This window comes from Condylostylus longicornis, unplaced genomic scaffold, assembly GCF_029603195.1.
Source record: "Condylostylus longicornis isolate FDR11 unplaced genomic scaffold, ASM2960319v2 ptg000004l, whole genome shotgun sequence".
Taxonomy (NCBI): domain Eukaryota; kingdom Metazoa; phylum Arthropoda; class Insecta; order Diptera; family Dolichopodidae; genus Condylostylus; species Condylostylus longicornis.
Genome location: NW_026577973.1, coordinates 17809663 through 17829112, shown reverse-complemented (window position 1 = coordinate 17829112; position 19450 = coordinate 17809663). Strand labels below are relative to the sequence as shown.

Below are 19450 nucleotides of genomic sequence, written 5' to 3'. Positions count from 1 at the left end.
TTTAATATAAAAGAAACTTTTATAATTTATAATATTTGAGATGCAGAATATGTTCTTGAATTTGTGTTTAAACTGATAATCAAATTTGAGAACTTTATCATTGCAATATGGACCTCAAGGTACATAATATGTATCTTGTAGCTCATAATATATGAGTTTTCTTTAAATTTTTTTAATTCTATACTATTCCAATCTCTATCTCTTTTGTTTTGTTATCTCGTTTTTCTTTGATTTTGTAATTTTACAATTTCTATTTAATCATGTCTATATTATGTACCATTTAATTTGGAATTTTTAATACATTCATACTGTATGTATCTTAATAACTAAACAGGTATATTCAACAGAAGCATGTACGTGTTTGTTCAATACTAATTGTAAAATTGTATAATAATTTAACAGTATGATTTTATTTAATTTGGAAATAATATGTAATAAATAGAAGAAAGTAAAAGAACATGATCCCTTCACATAATATATTACATAATATGCGTTTTAGGATTGCAATCGTATTGTATTGGTTTATAATCGTCTGTAATCGTATTGTATTTGTTTTATAAAATGTTTTCATATATGTGTATATACCTCGAATTAGTAATATTGCAGTTTTTTTTTTGTTTTTGAAACTTTAAAATTTCGTTTTTAATTTTTGTATAAATGAATCTGTATAATGTGTAAATAATTTATAACAATATTAATAATTAATTTATATTTATAACAAATAATAATGACAATACAAAATCAAATTATTAATTATAATAATGAAATTCAAATTAAATTTTTTGCTTATTTAGTTTTTCTAAAGTCTGTTTGCATAGTATTCTTTTTTACACTTTACTTTTTTTAGTATATATAGGTTAAGTAGTATACAAGTAAATTTTTCACGTAATGTATAAATATTTAAATACATACATATATGTATATTATATATTAATTAGTAATGTATATATGTATAAATTAGCATTATTAAATCTTACTTTGTTTTTATATTTGCTTGTTTTAAATGGTGTTTTAGTTTGATATTGTGCGCAATTTATATTAAACCACGTTCATAAATAAAATTCGGTAAAAATTGATTAAATAATATTAGAAAATGAAAGTCTGATTAATTCAAACGAATTAATAGAACTATGAACTAACGTTATATATAAAGCTTTTATAACTCTCTAGTGAAATTTAATTAAAAAGGAATAAAATTCTTAATTTTTTGAAAACCTTAGCAAAATTAATTGTTTTTTCTTACGAGTATGTCGTTCATCAGATTGAATTGAATTATTATTGAAACAGTTTTGAAATAAGAATATTTAATTAGTACATTAATTTCGATAATCAAAAAATTTTTAAAATTTAATATAAGCTGAGCTTTTCTAAGAGGAAAAATATAATTTTTAAATCATTCACAAGACATACATTTTAAATATTCAAATATTATTTTAGGAAGCATAAAAACATAGGGTTTTACAGGAAAATAATGATATCACAAGGATATCTAAGGTGTCTGCTTAACGAGATTTTTTATGTAAAAAAAAAACAATGTAATCATACAATTAATGCGCATTCTGTAATGTTAAGAATGTTAACATTCTCTTTCTTTTTGTTTGTTTTTATAATATAATTTAGAATAAATTGTATTGACTTTTTATCTATCTTTTTTGTATATTTTTTTATAATTCTACATTTACAGATATCTATATTTAGTATAATTTTCTTTTCTTTTTTGTAATTTAATTATGTACTTTTAAAGAATTTTGCATTCGTGTCACACATGATTCAATGTAAATTTTTATAATATTATTTTTAAATAATAAATTTAATTTTGTTTAATTTTCTATTTTAAATCATTTTCAGTACTGTACTGATCTCGAACTGAATTTAATGCGGTCGAAGATGATCTTTTGCTACCATTTCCGTTACCATTACCATGATTACCATTATTTCCATTTCCAGGTTCAAATATATCTAGAAATGGATTCGTTGCTGTATACTGTACTCTATATGAACCTAATGTATGATAGTTACCACCACTACCATTTAAACTTGTGCTACCTAAACTATATTGTCTACTAGAATTCATATAATAATCATAACTGGTTGTTGAACCAGCCATTGAACTAACACCACTTGTAGTATCAGAACTACCGCCCCCAGATGATAAATATGAAGATGTTGATGATAGCATTGCTGCTGAACTAATAGTTTTTGGTAATGTTCCATAAATATTATAATGGCCATTACCTGAACTACCATTACCAGAACCTAATATACCTGTACCGTTTGTACTACCAATACCACTACCATTACCAGTAATACCAGCACCGTATGCACTTTGAGATAATGAAGCTGATGAACCTAACTTATCAAAATTTATGAAAGATGTATTAAATGGATCTGGACTTACTGGATAATTATTAAAATTATTAAATTGTTTTTCATCAATTATTAAATTTTTATTGTTAGTTAAATAATTATTCGAGTCTGAAGCCGATGATATTGATGCTGATGAATCTGTAGATGATGATGACTGTGTTTTTGTTTGAAATAATGATACATTTCTAGCTACAACTGATGATGAATTTGCTGATGACGTTACAACATTACTATCATGTAATTCAGATCTTATTGGTGATGATGAAGTTTGTCTTCCAGTTGTATCTGTTGTTGAGGAACTTTGTTTATGTATAATATTTTTCTTTTCATAATCATCGATTGCAGTTGATATCGTTGATCCAGAAAAGGCAGAAGTGCCCCCTGTTGCTGTAGTTGTTGTTGATGGTGCTGATGATGATTTCATATTACCAGATGGGAAAATATACGAACTGCTGCTACTTAAATGAGTTTTAATAGTATTAAATAAATTACTAGTAGGATCTTCTGCTTCTCCTAAAGATTGCGATGTGGGCTTATCATATTTAGATGTGGCTGATTGTGATGCTGCGCATATATCACGTATAGATGAAGATAATGATGACATAATTGGCGGGCACGGTGATTCCGTTAATGTCATTGAAACAAGTGGTTCACGTTTTAAATACTTTGACATTAATTGTGTTGTTGTCATTGCTTGTGATTGCTCTAATAATGGATTGGGCGTTCTGCACCTCGATTCTGAATCTGAATCAGAATCTTCGAAACGGGTACGAGAACGTGATCGTATTTTTTGTTGAATTCTAGCAATGTTACTACTAATTGATGATGTTGATGAAGATATAGATGATGATGTAAGTACTGAAGACGATTTAACGGATGCAGATGCTAATGGAGATATTGATGCATTCGATGATATCGTTGTTATTGAATTATTTATTATTGTGCTACCATTATCTTTATCAATATCATATCCTGATAATGATTTAGTATAACTTGGTCCATAGCTATTTGTGCTGCTACTAATTACGCCATTATTACTTTCCTTAAGATTTTTCATAAAGCGATTTTTATCATTATTGCTTATATCCTTATTATCCTTATTTATCTTATTACTAGAATTTGTATATAAATTTGATGATGTACTAGTAAAATCGTTTTGTTGCATTTGTTCATTTTGTTGTTGTTGCTGTTGCTGTTGTTGGTGATTATTATATTGTGATAGTTTTACGGTTGCAGTTGATGAATTTGAATTACTTATAGATAATGAACTAGATGATTCGTGAATTTTTACATGTTTTACAGACGATGGTGATGCACCACGTTTTACAGTATCAGTTCCTAAAATAAAAGATCACAATTAAATCGTAGATATCATTGAGAAGTTATTTTAAAATATTTAATTTTTGTTAAAAATTTAATTAAAATACATACACTACTACCATCTTTTCTATTAAAAGTTTCATTTCATTTCAAACTTGATTATATACGAGTTAGCGATAATAATTTAATTTTGGAGCACACTGAAGATTCGTGAAGCGTTCACAATAAAACAAAAGTTTTACGTTCTAGATTTATTTCCAGTTTCTGAAATAATATTTAACACAAAACCAGCCCTTAATTAAAGTTTTTATTCAAATATTATGTAACACAGATAAACCACGAAAACATGAAGTAAAATATTCTATGAAAATTTTGTACAACACGTTTACAAAACTTTGTATAACATGTGTACAAAATTTTGGGATCTATAGCGTAACATATTGACAATCAGTTGCAGTTTCTTCTGCAAACGCAAAAGCATAGTTTCTAGCGCGGCATAGGAATTTCGAGCTTGGAAATGACAAAATGCCCGAGAAATTAACTTTTATCTAAAACCAGTTTTCTATGGATATCATTTTTTTCTTCTAGACGATAAGTTGTAGGAATCTGAAATTTTAGGAGCTTTTAGGTACTTATTATTACTTATTTCGTTAGCAGAAAAATTTTTTTTCGACCTACATCTTCTCCCAAATTACTGCATCACGAAATTTGTAAAATTTTAATTTAAATGTGCCGAGCCTTATACAAATTTAGAATTTTATACCTCCTAAATATATGCAATTTAACATGATGACGTCGCGACAACTTTTTTAGAAATTGCTCTTTCATTATTATGATAATATTAGTTACCAAGCAAGCTCTCTTACAATTTGTACAAACTACGTACTGCAAACAATTTGCGTAGTACACTCCTTATTATATAATACGTGTATATATTATACAGAATTTTGAACTTTTCACGCAAATCTTTTATAAAACTACTTGAATTATCTTAATAAGAGTTAAGTCATACTTTAGTTGTCATTGATTTATATAACAATTAAATATTTTGTATAGATTTATCAACCTCACCAAACAAAAGTATAATTTTATTGTCTTTTACCGAAGGCTTTTATTTCAGAATAAACTAAAAATTAAATTTTCCAAAATATACTGAATTTGGGCAATAAGTTTTGTAGAAATATGTATATGTACATTTGTACGTTATTTGTTTCAGAAGTTGTACAGAAAAAAATTTCAGTGTTCGTTCTACTAAATATTATTTTACTTGAATACTTTTGGTGAAAAGAACCTATTCTTTAACCTTTTTATATAATTTGAATTAAAGGTGTATGTCTCTTTTACAAGGAAATTTTTAAAAATAAAATGCAAATAAAAATGTTTTTCCAAATTCGAATTAAAGAAAAGAGTGTTGTGTCTATAGCATACACATTTATAAAATGGAATAAAACTTACCTGACCCAGAACCTGAACCCGATGTTGAACTACTGCCTGGGGAGGGTGTGCCTGGCAGTAGCGATTGGTCTTGCGTTACCGAGCCCGCTGAGGCCTCCGATTGAAGGTGCTGTAATTTTTTAAAATTATTTTATTATACAACATTTTAGTTCTGGTTATTATTTAAATTATAACAGTTTTTCATAAATTAATTAATAATTTTATTCAGCAATCAGCATGTGTTTTAAATTGAATTCTAGAATATGAACATAACGTATGATATTAATACATATTATGTGATTAATAAAGAATGAATTTGAATTTGATCTGATTTTGTTTAATTTTTTTTTTTAAATTTTGAATTTGTTTTTTATCAAAATATAATTAGACAACATTAAGATGTTTTAAAAAAAAATTAAAAAGATTCAATTTGGAATGTAATAAAAAGCAAGCTATTATTAGAATTTATATAGCTGAGGTGAACATGCTTCCTATTAAAAGGCATGGTGAAAATTTTATTTCAGAAATTGAGTTTAAAATTAAATTTTTCTAAAGTTTGTGAGCAATTTCATTTGTACGGTATATAAAAAATTTAAAATCAAATATAATAAAAAGAAAGAAAAAAAGAAGAAAAAAAAGATGAGTAATGAAGTATACATAATGTGTTTTATGAAATCATTTGTTTTATAATCTTAACAAAAGCCTGAAACAATCATATAATGACCATGTAAATGACCAATATGCGATATTAAATAATTGTAAATATGTCCTAAATATTTTGTAATTAAAGTTAATGGAATTAAATATCGTGAATATTAACACATGATTTTGTATTCTTAACTTAAAAACTACAAGCGGCTCAAATTTTTTTCTTATTTTTATTGATTAGAAAAAATTATTAAAACAAATACCAATTAATCATTAAAACCTTCAAAATTCTAACATTTTTAACATTTTTGTTTCTAATTTATTTTTTAATAATTATTTCTTTTTCTGACCATTAAAATTAAAAGAAATCTTTTGGGAGGTTCTGTTTTAAAATAGCTGATGAAATCTACAATTCTATTTATTTATAAATTGTGTTTAAATATGTTAAATGGGTCTCTCTATAAACACCTAAATCTTACTTCATTTCTCTCGATCTATAATATTTATAACATTATTTAATTGATTATCAACATTTTTTTTTGTGATTTGATTTGCATAAAAGAAATGGTCATCAACAACTTAAATCTAATTTGTATACTATGATTTACAATAACAAAAAGAAGGTTATGATGTGCCTGTTACCAATATTTAATTTTGTAAATCTATAATGGTTATATATAAGATTACAAGTTAATAGTGTTTATGTTAAATGTTTTAATTAAAAGTCTGAGATAAAATCATATTTTTTTTATCTGGATTGAACAAACTGTTGAAAGAGAGTTCATTAAATGTTAATTTACAACAGTTTTTCTAGTGACCATCACATTTATTTCCATTACAAGAACAATTTTCAGTAATAACTATAAATTTTAAGAAAAATTATAAATTAACTTTAAAACATAATGGATCACGATAATTTTATCTCTGAATTTCAACGATTGCTTTCAGTGGATGAAAATCCTGAACCGTGTTGCTTAGAATGAAAGCATGTATGCAAATATGCATAATATACAAGTTATAAACTTTGTAATCAACAAAATTTAAAAAAAAGGGAGATTTTAATTTCAAAACAATTTTGAAAAATTTTCCCTACCACAATGTTTTAACTGATAATTGAACAAATTGCAATCATAAGAAATCAACAGCTGCTTTTGAAAATTTAGACAAACAATTTATTAGCTTAATTATCTAATTAGTTTAATTTATCTAATAGATTTTCATAAATTTTTTAGTAATTTTTAGTTTATCATTTATTATAATTCTTTATTCTATGCAATTATCCGTATATGAGAAGCAACCATTGTAGATTTAGAAAAAAATACACACATAACCTAAGAACGAATGAGTTGATACTTTATTTCTGGTGCGTAAAAGTATTGAAACTAGCATAAAACAAACTAGGAATATAAAAAACAATAATAGTAAATTAAAGTTTACATTAAATAATAAAATTTAAAATTAAAAATAAAACAATTAATAAAGAAACTGTTGGAAAATGAAAGGCAAAAGGCGGTGTTTGTTTTTTTCACTTTGTAAATTTCATATCTAAATTTCATAAATTTTCATTTATATTTGCGTACGTTTTTCTGTGAAGATCAGTCTTCTTAGTTTTTTCTATATAATTTGAGATTTTCATATATTGTATAAGGAAGTTTTCAAAAAAGAGAAACGACATTTATTTTTATATATTTTTCCAACAAGAGAAAAAATAAAAAAAAAAATAAAATAATTTGCATTAGTATATAAAATTGTTAATTAAAATTAATTTAAATATTAAATATTAAAATTGTTTATTTAATATTTTTTTATCTTAAAATTTAATATTAAAAATTTTCATTTATTTTAAACATATTTATATGTATACATAAATTATAATTTCCTTTAATATTAACAAAAAAAGATTTTTATTTTTCTCTAAATAAAAAAATTCAAATTCACCTGTTGGGCCACTTGTTGCGAGACTCGATGCAATTGAACTGACTGAGCCGCTACTGATTGAAACTGAGGAATGTTGGCTGTGCTGACTGTGGCTAAGGGATGATGTTGGCCTTGGGAGAGTACCATGTTGGCTGCCTGCTGCTGTAATCCCATACCCATGATGTGCTGCAGCTGCCGCTGTTGCAGAAGTTGTCTGTCCACTTGCGACGCACTGACTTTGTTTCCACGCTGCCCTGTTGGCTCGCCGCGCCGACCTGTCTACATAGGACTCTGTATTAACCATATAGGATGTAATGGAAGGAAGTGTTTTTTTGATTTTAATTATTAGAGACATGAGACATGTTTTACGATTTTTTTTTTTGGGTAAAAAAAAATATATTTTTTTCTTTTAGTTCTGTTAAACTAATTTACGCACGTTTATTAAAATATACGTCATCATTTTTTCGTACGTATTTCTATAGTTAAACAAGAAATCTTTGTTATTTTTTTATTTTTTCTATTTTTAAATAACTCAATTAGTTTTTATAACAATCATACATAGTTTTCAATAACAAATAATCGATATTTATATTGATTCTTAATTAATTAAATTTTTTTACTTTGCTTATATAGTGAATGTATATTTATATATATATATATATAATATATATGTAAACATATATAACATATGTATTATTTATATGAAGGAAATACATCCAATCATGCAGTGAGAAGAACATCAGATTATCAATGGAATTTCAAAAGTAAGGTCGTAGTGGAAAGTGAAGGAGAAGTATAAATAAATAAAATCAAACAAAACACAAACACCTTAGCAACATTTTTTTGTTTTATACTTTCTTTTATAATTTGTGAAAAGTTTTAATTAAAAAAAAATTAATTATTTTAAAAATTGCATTAAAAAAGAGAAAAATTGAAAAAAATTTGTAATAAAGTTGTAAAAATTATTGCATAATGAATGATTAATCATGTAATTAAAAAGGTTGCTAAGATAATGTTATTTTTTTTAAATGTTAGTAGAATAAATATGTTGTTTTATTTTGAATTCAATATTTTGATTACGTTACCTGAGGCAGTACTTGTTACAGACTGTGGTTGAGGCCATATTTGTAATAAATATTTTAGTACCGCAATAGGTTGAGCATGATCGATATCAGAACCTGGTTGTGCGTTAGATGAATGTAACATTAACGGTGGTCCCATAACAGTTGCTAATGCTTGCGCAGACATTTTATTTCGTTCTGATGCAGATACCACTAAGGATAAATGGTCAAGTAGAAAAACAAGTGTTGCCTACAATCAAAAAAAAAATCAAAAACAACATAATATAAAACGATCTTTAATGTGTTTTGCTTATTAGAAATAATTACTCTATTCGCTCTCGGTAAACAATCTAATATACTGAGCATTAATTTCGCATTTCCTTCTGGGTCATCAGGCAAGCACACCGCTTATTGGTACAGAAAATAATTAACATAAATATTATAATTACAATGAAATAGCAGATTATTTACCTAAAGCATCTACTGTCATTTGGAAAAGACACCTTGTAAATAAAGGCTCAGGAAGTTCTCTGAGGTAATCCTTTAGTACACCTGTTATTACATTGATATCAGGAACATGTTCCGGGCTAAGCTCAACAGCACGACTATTTCTTTCAAAAGCCTCTCTCAATAAACGTTTTTTTGTTGCTGAACCACACAATCGATATAAACCGATAATATCGAGACCACGTCGTTCTACTTCTTCAACACAACGTCTCAATACAATTGGAACTGGTGCACTTCCTGGAGCTCCTTTTGATTCCCTATTTACAACCGTCTCAAGATCAGCTCCGAATAATTGTGGATATCCAGCTCGCAAACTTGGTAAGCCACGCCGTTTATATAACGTTATTGGATCTGTATGCCTCAATCGAATGTAAATAGTCCCTCTAGGTTCAACTTTAAGTGCTAATTGATGTAATGGTGACTGGCGAAGAATTGATGCTAACGATATTGCACCACGGTAGCATAATTTATGCCGATGTTGTGGATCCCATGAGTAAACTAAAACGTCTAATTGTTTATTGCATACCAAATCTAGTTCAAATGATTCATCCCAATCGAATTGCAAATCACCAGAACGAACTACTGTTCTAGCTTTATGAACCCGATCACATTCTAATACGCAATAAAGATCACGAGTTAATGGCTGTTGCGGTTGCAAGGGATTTCCAGGAGGAACTTCTGGTTGAGATCGTAAGCCACGTCCAGCTAATAAATGAATCCACAACATTCCAGATATTCCACCTACTTCCATTACAGGTTTGTCTAACTTATACTTTACAAATTCAGCTGGATTTATATCAATTTGTCTGTGCGATCTAGGAAGTGTTGCACTGGGTGTGGGAGCTGGACTCTGATGCCCGGCACTAATTATACTACCACTGGGACTGTTAGGTCCGACAACTCCTGGTCCCCCAGTAGAGAGTTCTAATAATTGTCTCATCCTTCGAATACTAGGGCTTCTAATGGATGATGCTGTACCAATATGCTGTGATGACATGGAACGAACTGGTAGCGCAGAGAGTCCAGCTCTGGGTGCACCTGCCAATCCCGCAGCACCCATATGTCTATCTAAAGTGCCAGCCATAACGCCAGTGCGACTACTATAAATGCTTTCAGTCTAAAAAAAATTTATATTGGAAAAAGTTAAAATTTCAAAAATTTCGAACAAAAACTCCAATGCTTACATTTCTTAATGCATCATGAATATTTTCTGCACTACAAGAGAATCGATAACTTCGTGGTTGTGCTAAAAGATCTCTTGACATTCTCATTTGGTCACAAATCGCTGAACTGCTTGGTGCTCTTCGTAACCATGCGCGATATTCGTCAGACGTAAATATCGAAGGACTGGCTGTAATTTTCGCTCTCAACAAGTCACGCTCTCTTCTCAATGAAGATTCAGGAGCTGATAAATTTCCGTCTGTTTCATCTAATAGTCGATCACCAATTCTTGGCCTTATTCCACCCAATCTTACTCCAGGTCTATCACGTGGTAATGAATTAAATTTAGCTAAGTCGGGGCCGCCACCTAATACACTTGCAGCCCCTGCTCGTGAGGGAATAGCACTTGCTATTGCAGGTCTATTGTAATAATAGTAACTAGGTCGTGGTTGTCCTATTGTAGCTTCAGTGTCGCTTGAATAATCTAAGTTAGGTCGTGATCTGCGCGTTAATGAACTAGGTCCGCTTGGAGGTGTACCATATTTCGCAGTTCTAGAAGGTTCATAACGGCCATATCGACCTAACGTACCTCCAGCTGTCGCTATAGGCGCACCAGTTTTCAAACTTGATCGTAAAAGTGAATGCCGTCCCAGTGAAGTAGCGTAGTCTGAATATTCAACGCGAGGTAAATGCTGATCCGATCCACTGCGAGGAAATCGTGCATGTGCTTGATTAATAGTTACGCCAGCTGTAGGACCTGTTCCAGCAGACATTCTTCTTCCAGGACCACCTGGATAAAATGAATGCACTTTTTCAGCTAAGCTTTCTAAAGTACCAGCGTTCTGATAATATGCATGAGATGGAGCAAAATGATGACCTTTAGGTTGCTCCGTAATAACAGAAGGTGGGGGAGGCGGTGGCTTATAACCCCAACTAGGTGGTTCATTTATAACATTCGATGGACGACTATTATAATATAAATCTAATTGTTCGCTTTGTGGGCTGTAATTATTTAGGCCTAGGCCTAACCTCGATCGAGATTCTGTCATTTCCCGTCCATCACCTGATTTATGTGAATTATAGTTGTTTTGAATGAAAAAAAAAATATTTTTGTTAATAATATAGGATTTTATAATTAATTAATAATACCTGTACGTCTTTCTCGTGATGATCGAGATCTAGGCAATCGATCCGGTTCATCTAAGTCTTCATCTCTTAAATCTCTTTTTATTACTACAACTGGGGGTGGTTTTTGCTCTGGCCGTGAAAGTTGTGCGGCGCCTGGTGAACTAGCTCCGCCCCTATTTCCACGCCTTTGTCTTATTGCTAACACCAAACGACGCGGAATTGACATAATAATAACGACGTCATCCAATGACATATGTGTTACATCCACCAGATTAACAGCCAAAATTTCATCACCAACCTTGATATGAAAAATATTTTAAACATCGGTTTGATAAACCATTTGTTTTTATCTTACTCTAAGACATCCGCTGTTATAAACAGCAGATTCTAAAGCTATCCTTGATATGAATACACCATCTGTTCTATCTGCTCCATTACCTTCTCTTATGTAAAGTCCAAGGGTTTGTCCTGGTCGTTTAACGATCTCAACTAATTGGACTGTATGTCTAGCATCACCTTTTGTCAATAATCTCTGAGCAGCTTCGACAGCATGCTTTCCACCTATATTTCGGGCTTCCAATATCCTTACTATCATCTCACCGCGGCGCTCAACAGCCTTAAAATTAGAACATCAAAATTCGATTAAATTGTGTAAGAAATAGAGTTCAATGAAATAAACTTTAATAAAATCAAAATAGTTATCAGTCAATTAAATTATTTATGTTTGAATTTAAGGAAATTATTTTGTAAGCTACAAAATTGTAATTTTGTATTTTACAAAAACAAAATGACGTAGGATTGAGAATGTCATTATTCTTAATTTTTTAATTCCCTATCTATCTGATTACCCTCCTGGTCTCTCTTTATTACAGCTTTTGAGATATTTTTGCCAAACTTTGTTATATATGGCGAAACATCTGATATTCATTAATAAAATTTTCATTTTAATGTAACTCTTTATTTTAACTCTACACATATTTTTACATCTAGAAGGTAATTAAAAAATCTGTTTAATAATTAAGCCAAAAAAACAAAAAGTATTTTAATTTTTTTGGTTTGATTATTGAATTTCTCATTTTTTTTTCAATTTTGAATCTCAATCTACGTTTTTGAACTTGGAGAATGTCCAATACTTTCTTTCTCAAATGTTATAAAAAAAATTATGTACTTGGCTTTAATATGTTATATAGGAATGCATATATGTGTCTGTATGTATATTGTAATTAAAAACAAAATGAACATACTTCAAGAGCTGCTGCCGTATTCGGATCATGATCATTTTCTACCGCTTCTATCTGCCGAAAAACATCTGAACTAATTCCCGATACTTTTCGGAAATCACCCTGTAGTATAGGTTCTTTGACTCCACCAGTTGATGGTTGTCTTTGGTTTGACATGTGTTGCATTTGGTTTGGCAGTGGTCCGGGAGGGGCTCTTCCCGGACTAGCTGTAACATCAGGAACTGATCTTCCATTTTCCTAAAAGAAAATAAATAAATTTTGAAATTAAATGTTGTGGAAAAAGTTCAAGGATAACTTAGTAATTAATCAAATCTAAAATTACATGTAAATTAATGTAAGTACTCATGCAATTTTGATATTATGCCTATTCAAATTTGTAAATTAAAAGTTATTTTTTTTACTGATAGCACATAATTAATTTTCTTATGTTTGTATAGTCTTAATAACATTTCCTTCTCGTTAAATTTCTATTAAATAAAGTATAATTACTAAATGAAAATCAACTTTAATAAATCTTACGTAGACTGTTTACTATGCCTATTCGATTATAAGTTTTTGTATGTGTACCATTCATATTTAATTGGAAAAACTATTTTTCTTGTTTACGAAATTTTTAATATTTTATTATAATTATTGTATACTTTCTGTTTTGTTTAAGTTTCCGCTCTTGAAACGCTTTCAACATATTTCATATTTGATATTGTCACGCACTATTGTAAATTAATGTTTAATCGACTTAAGATAATAAACAGCAGTTTTGAAAATGTTTTCTGTAATCAGTGTCTAATATCTTGTTAAGCTCATCTTTACTCACTCTACTTTTAAACCAATTATCAACTAAATTTTAGTTTTACTAAATATGCAAGTTTCTGTATTAGAGCGTTTCCCCATGAATACCATAATGTTCTTGAATACGTAAATGTTAGAGATCAGTTTTCTATATCTGTTAATTTAATGTTAATATTAGGTGAGTATTATATTTTATAATCAAAAAATAAATCTCAAATTTTCTCATTCAACTAATCTCTTCATAAAGTTATTAAATAAGAGCTTGAGATTTCAGATTTATACATTTTTTTCATTAATATTTAAAAACAAGAATAAAAAAATTTAAGAACAATTCAAGCGGGATTATTTTTTGCGTAATTTCAGATTATTATTCAACAAAATTATTAAGAAGAATTCATAAGATATTAAGAAAAAATTTCTATACAGCGTATTTCATTAAAGTTTGGAAACCGCTCGTACATTTTTTCCAATTATTAAAAAAATATTTGACTTTCATAAAATAAAATTACAATAAACCTCTGACATAAAAAGGTGGATGTATTTTAAATAAATCTAATTCAATTTTTAGTGATTTTTATGAAGTATTGAAAAACTTTTGTTTCAGTAAAAATAAATAAAATTTGTAAATTACCTATAAACCTTACATACTCACATAAATAACGTTAATATATTTTATATTAATGTTAAAAAATAACAACAGAACTAAATTGAAATAAAATATAGAAATCGATCATTTACCTACATATATGTATATAAAAAAAAAACAATTGTACAGAAAAAGTAGCATGTTGGAAAAAAAAGGCAAAAGGTAAAAATAAAACTAGGGAAAATAAGTCCATTTATTTTCAGGTTCAACTATTTTCATCTTGCATTTATTTTCAACTCAACGTAAACGTATTAGAGTTGCCATGTCAACTCAAATACGTGCCATGAAAAAAGAACATGTAAGAAAATCTATGAAATTTGAAAATTTATGAAGCCCAAATGATACATGTATTAAAGAATGCAAATTATGGTTCTTCAGTTCCAAAATTGTGTCTTCAGTGACAAATAAAATGAAAATTAAATATCGGTAATTTTCATTTTCATTTTCCACTAATGTTAACGGTAAATTATTGTATGAATTGCTTAATTGTACTACAAATAGGTTTGGTAAAATATAGTCTTCAATTAATAACGCATAATTTATTTACTTCATAAAATTGTTAACTCCGAATAATTATGCTATTCAAAAATTATATTCGATCAATTTCTTTATATTGTGCTTCCCTCTTTACTAATTTATAAAAATATGCCTAAAACTAATTCGGCATACTCCTTAATATGAACGCTCGAATATTCCCACCTTTAATCTCGTGAAATTAACCACCTTTTAAGAAATTGATTAAATGTCTCAATTCAATGTCTGTTGCAATTCAATCAAAGAACCTATTCTTTAATTTGTTGAATTTTATTAATTTGATCTCAATTAATTTTACTACGAAATATTCAAATTTAATAAAGATTTTTTTGAAAAATATTCATTTTAAGTTCAATGAGATGTTAACTCTAAAAAAAATTATATATGAATATTACATAATTTATGTATACATAAATATGTATATAAAGCATTACTGAAATAAGAATAACAGCACAACAAAAAAAAAAAAACAAAAAACCAGCATAAAAACAGAATAAGAAAAACTGGCCATAGTAAGTAAATGTTAGTTAGTTGTAATGTTAAAGTTGATAAATAATATTTGAGCTTGCGTACACGCTGCTGGCCGTACAAAATCATCCATAAATATATTACAATATCTACTTAGAAATAAATATATTATACATACATATATTATTTTTAAAGTTTCGTACTCTATACATTAAGGAACAAGAGCTCTTCTTAATTATTCAGGTATTTTTTTTTTTTTTCATTATTTTTACACATTTTTATGTTTGTTGTTTTCGTTATGTTTTTAATTTCATGAGTGTTGTATTTGTTAATAAAATATAAAAATACATTTAGGTATAGAAATGGTAAAGGAAAAGTTTTCCAGAAAAATTTTTTTTTACAATGCTACACACATCCTTGTATATACAATTTTATAAAGATATAATAAAACTTCTGCAAAAAAAAGGAAAAAACATGATAAAACCTACAATTAGATTTTATTTCAAAATTTCTCCACAAAATGTACAAAAAAAAAATAATAATAATTTCATAATGGCTTTTCATAATTAAATTTTCAGGTGTTTTTAGAATTTTTCTTTGAATTTCGTATATAACGCATAGCAGTCTTATGATGGTAATATGAAAATTTATAATGTATAAAATTATATTAATTATAGCTTTATTTGAAAAAATAAAATATTTTTACTTATATTTCGAAGACGAACTAAAATAATAAATTTTAATTTTATTTTTTTTTTTAATTCGATTGAATGTTTAACAAAATTTTTTTAGAGCATCTCACAACTTCATAAATTTGTTATACTTAATAATTGTCTCCTCTTTTAACACAAATTAATTTGAATAAAATGAATTTTTTCTATTTTTGCATTGATATACATAAATTATACATATGTATGTATATGCAACATTCATGTATGTATGTATATTGAATATTTGACAAATTAAAAGTTTAAAATCTCAAAAAAAAAATTTCCTATTCGTTTTTTATGGCATTATGGCTTTGTTTTTATGTTTTTCTTTTTGTTTTACTTCAGAAACGTTTTTTGCTCGATAATTTTTGTTTTTTCCTTTAATTTGGAAAATTTTATAAAACAAAAATAATTATAAAAGTTTTTAAAACATTTTGAAAAGATCTCTTAAATGTTGTAGGAAAATTTTTGATAATAATTTTATTTTGAACAATTACAGAACTTAACCAATTATATATTTAATAGTTTACTTCACATTTCTTTTTATAATTGGTCCAACAAATTTAAAAATGGATTTTAATTCAAATTTAATTTTAATATGAATTTAATATTTAATCGGAAAATATTATGTAGACCTTTGAATAATATTGAGCAATGAATTTTTGTCCATTATAGGAATATTATAAAAATTGGAAGTCTTTAACAGGTCTCAGTGAAACGCAAATCAATAAAAAAAATGCGATTTTAAAAGGGCAACATTTTCATTTTTAGTTCAGATTTCAGCAATATATATAAAAAGGAATGACAAAACTTGTTCATGAAGAAATTTAATATTTCTAATTTTAATCGGGATTTTACTATATTTTTTAAGCAATTTCTGAAAATTTGCTGGACTCATATATATATATACTTGTATCGTAAGTAATACTTCACTACTTCTGCATAAATTTTAGTTAGAGGAACCACATATATATATCCATCATTGACAAGAATTAAAATCTATAGCTGAATTACTATAATTTTGACTAGAATATACCTCAACAGAAATCACAGTAGTACTACATAGAAATGTGTAATTCAGGTACTTTGTGGTGGTCATTAACATTCGTTACTTCATTGATCAATACCCGTTACTTTTTACTCGTTGCTAGGTACTCTAAATTTTGCTTTTTTGACATATTCAAATTATTGCAAGTGGAGATGGGAAAAGACTACGATTTTTCAATTGCAGTACCAGTTCAAACTACAGTGAAAAAGAAGAGTGATTCCAATGACTGCTCCTTTCGTCCTAATTTAATTATAATGATGAAACAAACCTACATGATCAATGAGAGAAATGTGATCAATCATATTGGTAATGAATACCTATACAAGGCTCAGTAATGAAGCTCTATATCTTGAGAACCAGAAGTTGGAAAAGCGGCATTTAGAAAAACATATTCCTGGACATCAATTTGTGAAAAAAAGTTTGAAAAGTAAACCCGCTCGACTTTGCCAAAAAAGTGAGGTCCAAAAAGAATTGTGACAATTTTGCAATTTTTTTTTTTTCATTGTTTTTTTAGCTTCTATTACAGGACCGAGGAGTACGCTTTTTGAATTAAGTGTGATAGAAGATGTGGTTTCAAGGATATCAAAATATTTTTAATGATATCATATTGAAGTTCTTTCTAATTTTTACGCTATTCCAACTAAATTTTAAATTTTATTTTTGATACATACATATTAAATAATTGACAGTATTTAATACGAGTATCGTATGTATGTACAAAAGTACAATATTTTAATGTAATAAACCTCACCTATACAAAAACAAACAACACATGAAAAAACTCTAATACGAATCCGTAACATTCTAATCATCCCATTAAAATGTTAGGTACTTGATATTACAATATGAAAAATTATGTGTGATAATTGAGAAACCAGTATTCTTGTTCTATGAAGAACCAGTTACTTAGAATCCTCGAAGTATCGAGTAGCGCTGAGTTAGTATTAGCACACGTCACCATTATTACAAGATTAATTAACAAAACCTACTAAGTGTGAAAAAAATATGATGGTTTTAAAATAAATGGATATTAAAAACTTTTCCCACTTATGTTATAATTCTTTATTTTGTTATTTTTTCAAATTAATCGCAGCATAAACCTATTCAAACTTAAAATAAAAATAAAAATGAATAAAGCCTTTAACTAGAAAGTTTAAAATTATACGAAAGACCTACTATATTCTATTGTGCAACATAAAAAGGCTGCATATTCGCTTACAATGAAACCCAAATAAATAGTTACAGAAACAAGTAAGAACTTTTCTTGTCTTTTGTTTTTTTTGAAAACCAATAATGACACATTGATATCTTACTAATCAGGACAAAACTTTCAACAGCATGATTTAAAAATAGGACAAGAAAAACATTTTATATAAGGTATGTGAAAAGTTTACCATAGTTTGCAGAAAAAATCCTTTCTCCTATATACTTATTTGTTTGCTCTTCTAATATTCCTTTTGGTTTTTGTTCTTTACCTTACTTAAAGAAAAGTATAAAATTCTCAAATTCTTTGTAACTTTGGTAAATTTTTCTTTGTTTTTTCATAATAATCTCAAAAAACTATTTAGTTTTAGTAAAAAATATTTTGTTTTGTGAAGTGGCAATTTTTTACATAGCAATATACTTTGGATAAAATTTTATGGGATTTTAAATACAAAAAAAAAAATTTCAACAAAGGAAATCATTTACCGCATACCACAAAAATGTCCTTTTTAATTTTATAATTCATTGTTTTCTTATTTTACGAAATGTTGTTAAGTATGAAAAATTCATATAAAAAGAGAAAAAATTAATAAAACTTTATGCATACTTATAAGACGTAAAACCTTTAAAATTCATATTTTATAAATTTTATGCTTAATAATTAGAAAAAGGATTTTCATAAAAAAAAAAATGAACATAAAATTAACGTACGTTTTAAAATTAAAGTTGTCCACGGGCTTCACATGAAAAACGTAATTTTTCTCTCAATTAAATTTTATTTTATTTGCAAGAGATTTTAGAAGTGTTTATTAGCTATTATAGTACTTTTACATTTTATGTTTTCAAAATTTCAACACTTTCAAAATTTTTCATAATAAAGGATTGAAAAATTCACAAAATTTCTTTGCACGTACCCTTTGTTACTCTGGTTTGAGAAACAATCAATGGACGAATATCGCAATACAAATCCGTTGGAGAAAAAGATCAAAAGAAAAGTGACTGCAGCAGACTGATGAATGAGTCAGTTAATTAGGTCATTTTAATTTATTTTCTGATAAAAAAATATTTATGAGAGCAGTTTAAAGGTATCAGCTGCCTAAAATAGAAATTTTTGTAATTTTTAAAGGCCTATTACTTCATATTAGCAACTTCGTTTAGAGTTAACTTCTAAGCCTCTTGGTATACAAAGTAAAAATGACACAGTAAAAATTAACACAGTTATTATTACACAGGGAGGACTCAAATTTCAAGATTGTTGTTGTTTCGAA

The 19450-nt window shown here is 27.5% G+C and overlaps 1 protein-coding gene across 10 annotated transcripts in view; it reads right to left on the bottom strand.

Moving 5' to 3' along the window:
* Positions 1-1442: 1442 nt before the first annotated feature.
* Positions 1443-19450, bottom strand: part of LOC129608305 (rho GTPase-activating protein 100F) — a 122504-nt gene continuing 104496 nt past the window's right edge. The window contains exons 3-13 of one of the 10 annotated variants that reach the window (XR_008696885.1): positions 12788-13021; positions 11899-12159; positions 11565-11841; positions 10439-11478; positions 9219-10371; positions 9075-9154; positions 8772-8997; positions 7708-7977; positions 7350-7383; positions 5143-5251; positions 3565-3705 (exon numbers count right to left, since the gene is read on the bottom strand). Coding sequence is in view for 8 of the 10 variants with exons in the window: in XM_055519740.1 (XP_055375715.1) it covers positions 1829-3705; positions 5143-5251; positions 7708-7961; positions 8772-8997; positions 9075-9154; positions 9219-10371; positions 10439-11478; positions 11565-11841; positions 11899-12159; positions 12788-13021 (5511 nt within the window). In the remaining 2 variants the exon portion in view is untranslated. Of the gene's footprint in view, positions 3706-3873; positions 3952-5142; positions 5252-7349; positions 7384-7707; positions 7978-8771; positions 8998-9074; positions 9155-9218; positions 10372-10438; positions 11479-11564; positions 11842-11898; positions 12160-12787; positions 13022-19450 lie in introns of those variants that run through there. The other 9 variants (XM_055519767.1, XR_008696887.1, XM_055519775.1 and 6 more) reach the window with 9 other exon arrangements.